This window comes from Drosophila pseudoobscura, chromosome 4, assembly GCF_009870125.1.
Source record: "Drosophila pseudoobscura strain MV-25-SWS-2005 chromosome 4, UCI_Dpse_MV25, whole genome shotgun sequence".
Lineage (NCBI taxonomy): Eukaryota > Metazoa > Arthropoda > Insecta > Diptera > Drosophilidae > Drosophila > Drosophila pseudoobscura.
Genome location: NC_046681.1, coordinates 8,415,543 through 8,426,572, shown reverse-complemented (window position 1 = coordinate 8,426,572; position 11,030 = coordinate 8,415,543). Strand labels below are relative to the sequence as shown.

The 11,030-nt window shown below is 39.8% G+C and overlaps 1 protein-coding gene, 1 long non-coding RNA gene and 1 pseudogene across 2 annotated transcripts; 2 read left to right on the top strand and 1 right to left on the bottom strand.

The window, feature by feature from the left end:
* The first annotated feature begins 3,303 nt into the window (after positions 1-3,303).
* LOC26532129 (uncharacterized) lies at positions 3,304-4,680 on the top strand (annotated as a pseudogene).
* Positions 4,681-7,699: 3,019 nt separating this feature from the next.
* On the bottom strand, positions 7,700-9,228 carry LOC117184066 (uncharacterized). Its single transcript, XR_004469246.1, has 4 exons — positions 8,966-9,228; positions 8,542-8,907; positions 8,240-8,475; positions 7,700-8,184 (listed from the first exon to the last, which is right to left on the bottom strand). It is a non-coding gene; the product is annotated as an uncharacterized lncRNA (long non-coding RNA).
* Positions 9,229-9,599: 371 nt separating this feature from the next.
* LOC6902496 (vesicle-associated membrane protein-associated protein B-like) lies at positions 9,600-10,526 on the top strand. The gene has a single exon (XM_002133005.3). It carries the CDS (start codon positions 9,729-9,731, stop codon positions 10,476-10,478), a length of 750 nt encoding a protein of 249 aa, XP_002133041.2. The 5' UTR covers positions 9,600-9,728; the 3' UTR covers positions 10,479-10,526.
* Positions 10,527-11,030: the final 504 nt, after the last annotated feature.

Below are 11,030 nucleotides of genomic sequence, written 5' to 3'. Positions count from 1 at the left end.
GATATTGCAGATGTTCCAATGAGCAATCGAAAAAGCCGTTCTATCCCCAAAACTAAGTGTCTTACCAAAACGTTGGACTGATTTAGAGTGCAGCAGCATAATTATGTTGGATAAAAAGGTAAGTACTGGCAAAAATGCCAGGTTTCTGTGGTGATTGATAGCTGAATCGTAATTGATATATTGTTTCTAAGAGTTTAACCAACGTAAGCTAGAATTGAATGAGGATGTTGTCCGATTCGAGGTAATGCCACATTTATGATAGTCGCACTCTCCTAGAAAATTGCATACTATTCTATTCTATATTCTTCATGAAATTGTACGCGTATTCTTAAACTTAAATGTTCTGTTAATTGTAAATGTTTTACTCTGCACAAATCAACATTTACCATAAGAACAATCTGCACTGGTGCATAAATTACACGCAGAACACACATACACACTTAGTCAAACGCACAACCACTCATATATACAGTTATACTTATACCCACGTACAAGGAAATGCAATTAAAATGACGACAAGCAGCTTCATTAACAATGCTCCCCTTATAGGGCTTCGCTCCACTCCACTCCTCTTCACTCCTCTATAGTTTCTACCTCATTTTAATATTTACTTTTTTAACTGAATTTTTGTCTACCCTGTACTTATAGGGGGTATGTTGGTTACGGCAAATAGATGCTACCTTTACAGAGCAGTTCTTCAGTTAAAGCTTCAACCTAATCTTACTTCATAATAGTTTTACTATTATAAATCAATTATATAACGTTTCCCACTCTATATGTATTAGAAATACTCTGCAGAGGAGAGTGGGCTTTTATTTCCTGTTCTGTTAGCTCCGAGTGTTCCCTGTAGCCTCTACAGCGGGTCAGACTGTAGCTGTGGACTGAAGTTAAACGTAGCGCATGAATGTAGATTGAATTAAAATTTCCATGCTTGTGGAATATGAAGAGCCCTACGTGTCCAGGTTCAGTTCCACGTCCTCGGACTGATATGACTTTGCATGGGAAATAAGGAGGCAGGCAGGCATCCAGCCAGGCAGGCATCCAGCCAGGCAGGCAGCCAGGAAAGATGGCTTATAACTTATGCCGACCGTAACTGTCCCATTGACAGTTTGCCAGTTGGCCGTGTAAGCGACTCGTTAAAACTTTAGCCAAGTCACGTGGGTTCAGCCATGTCCGCGTGTCGTCGCTCGCTTTCTCTCACTCTTACCATCCATTGTCTATGTGTAACTAACCCTGGCGGGAACATTACCATTCCGCATCGTGGTGCGGAGTGGCGTTGCTGCCACTCTTGGATCTCTGCGAGGTATTCCAGAATTCGTATACACTTTTGCCTACCTCCTCGAATTTTCTTCTATAGACTACAAACATCCATCCAAAATCATGCCTTCCTCAGCAAGGACATAACCATTAATATTCTGCCTCATCCACATTGCAGGCCAAAAGAAACCTTTGCCTTGAGAAACTTTGCTTTTCCTCTTTGCTCCCTTGATTTCTTCCTATGTGTGTGTGAATTTGATGGAAATCTTTTCGCCTCGAGGTTGAACCCAATACCTAGGATGCATTTTGGCGTAAAGGAGCTTAAAAGATTTAGTACCATGTTCGGATTTTGTTCCGTCGATTTCTAATTAAATATTGAAAGGCGTACTCCTCTTAATGGTATTTGTTCGCCATCCAATTGATTTATGTACACTTTTATGGCCATACTTTTCTTGGATTTTTACACCCATTGCTTTAGTTTCTCAAAGTAAACTTTTACTTGGGACGTCTTTATTAAATATATTGCAAATTTGTGGCCTCCATCTCTGCCACATTTTCTGTGCCACGTTGTCATAACAACGAAAGTTTTTTGTCCTTCTCCTTACTCTTGTTTGCACAAAGGTTAACATCTCGAAAAAATAGAATGGTGAACGAATGGGGGCAGGACCACGCCCAAGTAACCACAGTTTCGCTGCAGATGGCCCAATTTTATCACTTATTTGGCACATCGCCCGCACCTTTCGTCCGGTTGCCATCTTTGAAGCCCTCTTTTAATAGACCGCAGCTTGTTGCCGTGCATTCAGTGGCAAATGAAGATAGTTTTCATTAAAAAACTTTTTAATTAGTTAATAGATTCCACGTTTTTTCCCTACACTTTTTTCCTCCCGCCTTTTCCAGTTGTTCCCGGCATATTTTACCACTAGGTTTTTGCCTTCTTTTTGCCATTTATAAATTTTGACGAACAAAAAAACACTAAAAATTACTAAAGGGTTCTTTTTGCTGATTTAAATGACTTTGGCGTATATTTTATTCATTACCAAGTTGCATATTTGGTGCGGAACATCTTTTTGTTATGATATTGGAGCTGATAGAAAAGTTCTGAATTTTAGTAAATTTTGTTGAGGAAAATTATATTGGAGCTAGCTGGAAGATGACAGAATGCCGATCCAAGCAAAATTCCATTGTTGGCTTCAAACCTTTTCATCACACCTTCCATAGTCATTTGGAGCCCTTTATTTTATTTATAATCCTCATTGTTGTTGCATTCCGTTGGTCATTAATTGTGCAACGCCCTGTACATCGCCCCGGACAATGCTGGTCGCTGAAAAGTGTGAAACGCGCAACAGGTGAAAAAAATGCATAAAACCTCATAAAAAATGTAAGGGAATCGCACAAATTTACAGAAATATGCAAAATGGTAGCGGTGGATAGTTTGGGTCATGGGCGTGTCTGGATGCATTGTGTTCGAGAGGTAGATGTACATATGTATAAAATAATTTTTTGTTCGTCATCGTCGTCGCCGGAATTTTATTTCCGCAAATACAAATGTATTTCACCGATGCAAAGAATTTTTAAAATTTTAAATTATCATCAGAACATAAAAAAAATTTCATCTTCAAGAGTATGTCCTCCCTTTGGTGTACAATAGAATGTATTTCTTTCAATGAATTCCAAATAAATATCTGAAATCCTTTACGATTTCCCTCTCCCTTGGCTCACACACCATTTAATGGCTAAAACATCCCCGAATCCCCAAAAAAGAAATCCCATGATGCCTTTTGAAATCCTAATTAATATGTTATCAACGAGAGGCCAAATGTGGCTCATAAAATTCGATCTAAAGCTTTTACAGACATAAAAATCACACAAACAGAAAAAACAAAACCATAAACTTTTACAACACAGAAACATACAATAGAAAACAAGAAGGATATAAAAGTATAAGGCAAATAACATGGTGGGAAAAGTCAGGCGAGGGCAGAGTCAGCTCCTATCAAGATTATAGCTTCAAATGATGTTCATTTATGGATCTAGATTTGATTACATTGGAGCAAATTGCAAGTGACGTGCCAACAATTGGATTGCATGAAGCCACATGCCGAGGGACATGGTCATTTGTGGCACAAACAGGCAATCGTCTTAAATGAGCCAACCGCAAAGTCTCAAGACTGATAAGCAGGCCAGGGAGAAGGAGCCTCAACAGCATCTGGAGGAGGAGCTACCACATCAATGGACTTAGACGAGAGACCGTCGACAAGTGCGAGTGCGAGTGGGCGAGCAGTTGGCATACCAGGCACTTCCGGTATGAATGCATTGTCGGCACCGGAAACGGCGACCGTGCCTGCGGCTGGCAACAGCAATGCGGAGCAGCCACCAACATCATCCCCTACCACACCATTAACGGGAGCGGCACTGGGCAAACCCAATGATTGGGTTGTTATTCCTGTGTTTGCGGATATTGTTAAATTGGCATTGGGCGAAAGGGAGAACTGTTTGCAGGAACCCAACAAATTCGATTGATGTTACATCATTACTTATCCGGATCATGAGAAAAAATCAAGGGCACGTAATCATAAAAGCGTATTAAATATAATATTAACGAAAAATCGTATGGAGAGTAGATCTTCTTGCTAGATATTCTTGCCAACGCAAAAACTCGAGCTGTACAATTTAATCGATTGTTTTCATAAAGAGTATTTGAAAATGTAATTATTAAGTATTCCTCTCAGTCTCGCCGTAATCTTTAGTCCCAATATCGCATTGAGTTTCGCAGTGAAGTGAAGCGTGAATCCCCTTTCAATACGCTAATTAAACGGGGGCCTCGGTGCATGACTTTCATAGCTCTCTCCATACTCTTTCCCTTTTAAAACCTCCTCCACCAATGACCCCTTTACCAATTAAGTCCTGCACCATTTTGCCATGACTTTTTATCATCGAGCAAAACATACTCTCCTCACTCAAACCCTTCTTTCCACTCACTCATTCGGTCCTTCTTCCTCCTCTTTATTTTGTGTGTGCAGCTTACAAAATGGCCACATCAATATGGCGGCCTTCGATCGGATGGCGGCCATTGTCGGCACTTGCAGGCGATGAAAGCGGCCCAGGCGCCATCCAAGGGGAGGACGAGTACTTTGGCCGGCATATGCAGCAAACTACAGCAAAACTCGGCGAAGAGGGTAAGTAATATTCGCAAAAGTCAAAAACTTGTCCTTTTCTCCTCCTCTGCCGTTGGTGTGTGCTTGGATTTTTCAATATTCTTTTTACCCCTTTTTCTGCTCTGCGTATTTTATGGCATTTTTCCACATTTTTCACTGGCACTCGGTGCCGCAAACAGTTCTGATACCCTTACAAGTGGGTCATTTTGAGCAGAACGTCTGTAATGGATGGAAAGGAGTACTTGTGAGCATTAAAGGCATGCGAGTATCCTAATGCTACAAGCTTAACAGTTAAACAAATAGTGTTGAAATAGTTGTTTAGCTCCTGATTATTTCAATTAATTTAAACTATGTTTATTTATAAGATTTTGAATCCTCTATCTTGGAATTTGGAAATATTTCACTCTTAAGTTCTTTGCAGTCTCTTCAAAGCTTATTTCTTATGTACTTTATATTCTCAAAAGAAGAATTTTTTGTAATTTTAGAAGATTTGAAAACTATTTTATGCATAGATTCAGCTCTTCCCTCAGTAAAGTGTATTTCCAGCCGCGGTCCCTTTTAAAAAGTTTTACTTTCTTGTTTTTTTCTTACAAATAAATTAATAAAATAATTTAAATAAAAATACAAAAAACTCACAAGCAAACAGAATGTTGCGAAATGCAACAGGCGGATGAAATTTTAAAAGAAGTTATCCACCAAAAAGTCCTGAAAAACTCCAACATGAACTTCAATTAATCCGTGAATCCTCAACCCCCAAGATAAAGCGGAATTAATTTGCAGAGTAAATATCAACTGGAAAAGTCCTGTTCCAAAAAAACAGGCAACATTCAACAAAAGTTGCAAATGCAAAAACAATTGTTTCGCTCATTTTGTTTTTTTTTTTAAATACTTCTTGGAGCTGTCAGCAGGGCACATGAAAAAAAGACCTGAAATAAACCCAAACTAAAGACAGATTGGGCGAAGGATGAAGCTGTGGTAACTAGGAGAAACATGTTGCTTGAAAGCGGGCAAAGACATAAAAAAGCAACAAGAAAGTGCAGAAATGAAAGGCCCCAGCACACATACTCGTAGAGACCCACGAACTCATTATAAGCCCCACGCAGATTAAGGCAACTTTTGAAGTCTTTTGCTACTGGCAAAAGCAACAACCAGAAGCATAAACTAAATATTGGGCTGGTCGAATCAATAGATACCCTGTCAGAGTTATGTTTCGAAAGATTCAAGTACTAAAATATGCTGATTATTTATCGGAGGGCTTTAAAGATTTCGATCATGGTTAATAACGCTAAGAAACAGACAGAGTGTCATACGTACATATATCTACTCGAACTTTGATGTTGATCAAGAAAAACTACACTCCTATCCATTAAAAATATCTTCTCGAGCTCATAAAACTCTTTGTTAGGGTATAAATCCCACATCTGAAGCATATAAAGAAGTTGTCTTTGGGGGTTGCGGCAAAACGCATCGACAGCACCGGATGCTAAAAAAAAGGAATGAAAACTTCCGGAGGAGAGCATTTCTGTGGTGTGTTTTTATGCCTGGTAATTCCGCAGCATCATCTTCCCAGGCTCTGAGGCCGGAAAACTTTATCTGTGAGTGCCTGACGTCATGCATAATGGCGGAGGCAAATGAGGTTTACTGGGTAACCGAGTAAACTCTGCTTACCTTTTGGGGGATGGCGAAAAACCCTATTTAGAAAGAATGCACAAAGCGTTCAGTAAGATTTTAAAGATATTTTGCACTTATTACAATTACATTTTGAGGAAAGCCCTTCTATTGGCTATTGGAATGCTATTCCTCTTTACTGAAAAATCAAAACCTGTAGAATGTACGTTCACCCCAATCAAGCACTTGAAGATGTTTTAGCTTTGTACATTGTTGGGGAGAAATGTTTTTCATATATGAGAAGGATTTTTCACCGACTGATAATTTTATTTTATATAAATTTTGTGTGCTTAAAACTGCCCGTCTATTCCCTCAAGGTGTCATAATTTAATTTATATAATATGTTGAGTAAAAAAGTACCCCAGAAATCTATTTCATGGTCCGGATTGTGTGTCGATTGTCTTTAAACCTGTGATGTCTCCCCAATTTCTTTTGTTTACGGCTTTGGGACAGTGCCAAGATTTAGTTGAAAGTTGCTTTTGTTATTGTGGTTTTTCTCAGTGTCTTTCACACAAAAATCCTAATGCGTTTCCCACTTGTTTTCCGGCATTCATTCTCTTGCAGTTAGTGTGGTTGTTTAGCTAAGTCCACCGAGCATCTTCTAACTCTGTCTCCTCAGCATATAACCAAAACCAAAAAAAAAAAAACTGTCCAGCAGCTCAGAAAAGTTTAGCTAAACTTTAAGCCAAGTCCCTGAGAAAAATACGAATAAAAGTTTACTTTTAAAATTTTGATGCACTTTCGAAAAGTGTGTAAATAAATGTTGGGCTTGTCGACTTTTTCGGCAGGCGTTTTCCGTTAGGCCAACATATTTCTTTCAGAAGAAAGATCTATCTGATCCCTTGGAAGCTGCTGGTTCACCATGCATTTTTTATTGGTGGTGTAGATGGTGATGTGTAGATAAAGTAATTCAAACTAAGACCAAACTAAGTACAGATGTGCGGCACTTCTTCTTCACTGCAGTTTATATCGATACTGAAAGTCTTCTAAACTAATCTTCTAATCTACTACTTAAGATTATATGCCTCTCCAAGCTTCAAATATCTAAACGTATAAACATCTACTAAAGCCGAAGACAAACATTGAAAACCCTGCCAAAAAAATAACAAAAACTAAAAGTACAATACAAATTATTTCAAAATCCCATCAAAGCAACACAAAATCATTTAATTGTTTTTCCTTTTCGCTTTGCATACTTCTAACTCTATTTTATTTCCAATTTATATAATTTATATTGCTTTGAAACCGATATTGTTGTACACTCTTGACTGTGAGGACATGAGCATTGTTAAGTCAGGAAAGCACTCTAGACCCACTCTAATTTTTCGGGTTTTTGATATGACTATAAAAAGTAAAAGGAATAAAGGAAAAAGGGCAAAGAAATACATTCAAAAAGGAAAGAAAACCCTGCTCCCACTTGAAAGCGACATTGAGGCCCGTCTCCATGGGAACGCCCTCGTCCTATGCTGTCTGGAGGGTCCTTCCTTCCCTGCCTCTGCAAGGGGCGACATGTCAACGCAGCCATGCCTCTTGGATGGGGCACGTGTGCTCCGGCATGGCAACTCGAAAGGCATTTCACGAAATTACAAGGCAAACAACATGCAGAAATTGCATTTAGATGTGCGAAGAAAATTGCTTAAAATAATATTTGCCTTTGAAGGAATTTCGAAATGAAAATGTTTATCTCTAAAACATAAAGTGCATTTTCTAAATTTACGTAATATAATACTCATATCCTGTGTTAAAAGTCAGGAACAGAAAACAAAGCTAAAATCTACAATGAATTGTTAATGGCCTGAATGCAGAACCCGACATCTATCGATGCAGAGGCTAACAAGTCCAGGGAATTTCCTACAAGCATCTACATCTAGCACACACATCCCAGAGATCCTTGGCATGTCGAATTTAAATGTAACATATTTATATCCGTTTATGTGGGTAATTTCAATTCTGCTCATTAGGCCTTAGATATGATAAGTAGGACAGCACCTCATTTGTGGAAGTCAGGCAAAAAATGTTGATGGATTTTGTGGCTTCAAAACCAGAGGCAACATTTCTTTTATTGCTGGGTGACTCTGGGCATCAGCTTGGTGGATTTTTGGCGCTGTAATGAAAGCAATAAAGAAATATACGAATCCCAGTACGAATATGATACGCACCGAGTCCGGATACGATTCGGCGCGGTAGCAACGTGGAAACATGTGACATAGATTGTACATCAATTGCTGTAGGAGATCAATATACAGGTTGCCCGTCCCAGCCAGAAAGAACTGCGTTTCATTGGTGTGGACATTGGTACGCTGATCGCCGGATCCGCATTGTTATATCCATTGTGCTGAGATAGAAGGCCAGTTGGGAAAGAAGCCGTGTGATACATCCTGCGATTAGTGTGCATCTGAAAGGAGGAGGATAGAAAATGACGAGGTTTCTAGCAGCCAAAGGTCAAAAGTTCACAATATACCTTGCTGCAGGCCGCAGAAATTCCCCTCAACACATTATTCTGACCATCGCTGACACCGTCACGATAAGAGACAATGTGCTCGGAATAGCACTTCCAGAACTGATGACTCCATTACCCCGATATCCTCCAGGGCAGAGGCTTGCAAGTGATATTGCATGTCGTATGAAGCCCCGAAAGGATTATGGGAGGCAGCCAACCCCCACCACACTGGGTGGCGTCCCGAAATTTGTTCTACAACGAACACCAAATCACATTGGTTTCGTTTGGAATCTTGAATGGAATCATATAGGTCCCGGTCATCCCTGTACATCCGTATTACAGCCGTCTTATGTAGGACATATTGACTATATGACTTTTAGCAAGGACCTGCAAGGAGAATATTCAGATCTCTGTGGCATGCCGAGGTCAGCACCTTACAACTCACGTGTTCTTTGAAATCTTGCACCTGAATGTAGGCCGAGGGCACGGCTTTGGAGCAAAGAATTTCCTTCGATCTCAACTGTTGCCTTTGTATTCCACCATCGAGGGATTGAGGTCCGTGTGTATACCGTGATGAAACAGTTCTCGCCAAATCCAGAGCAATCACTCAACGAATTTAACACGAAAGTAAATACAAAACGAAACGAAGAATATCAGCAGGCTTGGCCACTCTACTCAGCTGTGTTGTTGAGTTCAGTGTTGTAAGCCGTTTGACTGTAAACATCGATAAATTGAACATCGATGAATATACTACAAATTGCTTGTTACAAACCGCGTAAAATGTTTCCAAAAGGTGTAATTTGGTATCTAAAATACATCTCAGATATTCGCTTAGCCCCAATTTGTATACCTATATGAACTACCATGGCCCTTAATGGGTTACAATTGAAATAAATATATATATATATATATATTACTGACGTTTATTTAGTTTACTTACCCATGTATTTATTTAAATACAGTAGGTATATAAGTAAAAACATCCAATAAGACGCTTGTAGAGTAAATCAAGTAATCTAAAAACATCGATAGTGGGGAAAAACATCGATGATGCAGAAAAACATCGATGACATCGATGACATCTCAAGCTTACTACATTGCCTTAATTTTCTTTTCGCCATTTCATCTCAGAAATTTTTTTCGAGTACATTTTTTCGTGAACCAAACCTACAGAAAAGGACAAAAATTCCGTAAACCGAACTGAAAAAATGGCAAAGAATATAGAGAACATAATGATCTGCGAGCCAGCTGATGCGCTGACTTTCGAAGGGCCGTTCAACAGGGCCATCAAGCGCTGTCTGGTTATTCGCAGTCTCGTCAATAAGGATATGGCGTACAAGCTGAAGACAACCTCGCCACGTCTGTTCTACGTTCGCCCTAACATCGGGATAATTGGTGCCAAGTCGTCGGTCAGCATCGAAATTTTCATGCCTCCGACACTGCCCCTGTCTCCGGACCCGTTTGGGAAGCGTCACAAGTTCCTCATTGTGGTTGGCGAAGCTCCTGAGCCCGTAGTGGATTTGCAGAACTTCTTCAAGGATCTGGACCCGGCCAACGCATGGGAAGGCAGGGTCCGCTGTGAGTTGGTGCTTCCGATGCCGGAAAATAACAACGGCTTCGGGGACATCATTTTGGACGAGTCGATCCGCCAGACTGTTGGTGGAGAGCCCAATGAAGAGTTGGAGCGCACGTACGACGCCCTGGAGGTCAGCACTCTGGTGGACATGCAAATTCTACAGGAAAAGGTCTCTAATCTTGAGAAGGTGCGTCTGGAGTTGTCTCAGCAAATCCAGGATCTACGCGATTCTGCTGAGAAGGGGCAGCACGCCAAGAAAGTTCTGCTACGCCAGCGCTCTACCATGTTTTTGTTTTCGGCCGCATGTGTCGCCGTTGGTGCAATCTTATTTTTCGGTAATTTTGGCAAAGATTTCCTAAAACTAATTGAGAAAGCCTTTTAAATAATTGTTCTGTTAAAAGCGAATAAAATATGTAATTTTTCTCCCCTATTTGAATTTCTATTCAATTTTTGAGTATTTTGTCATAGAAAATTCGAGAAATTCTCATACATACAAAAACTCAAGGTTTTTGCAGAGTCACCTCATGACGTCATACAACAAAAAATTTAAATGGCGGATGTCAGAGGCGGCCTAACAGCTGGATTTTGTAAAATCTTCAATCGATTGGTTGTGACTTCATAATAGTTTTGTTAGATCTGTACAAAATATCGTATCGGTCAGATATATATTTTTTGAAAAAATACACAGGCCGAAATATTTTTCGTTATATGTAAACGTACAACAGCATTGCCAAAAATATCAATTTTGAATAGTTTGATCTATTTTCGAGCTCTGGACAATCTTAAAATCTCAAACATCGATAGGCAAAAACTGTGTCAATATCGATTGTGAAAATCTGCAACCCGCCATCGGCTATCTGTCTTGGCACTTGAAAATTTAGAGCTCGTATCGTTTGCACCATTTCGCATAAAGACACGCTCGAGAACTTTGTTG

Excerpts from the sequence above, each read along its gene's own strand:
- LOC6902496 (XM_002133005.3), top strand. The coding sequence starts at position 9,729 with ATGGCAAAGAATATAGAGAACATAATGATCTGCGAGCCAGCTGATGCG.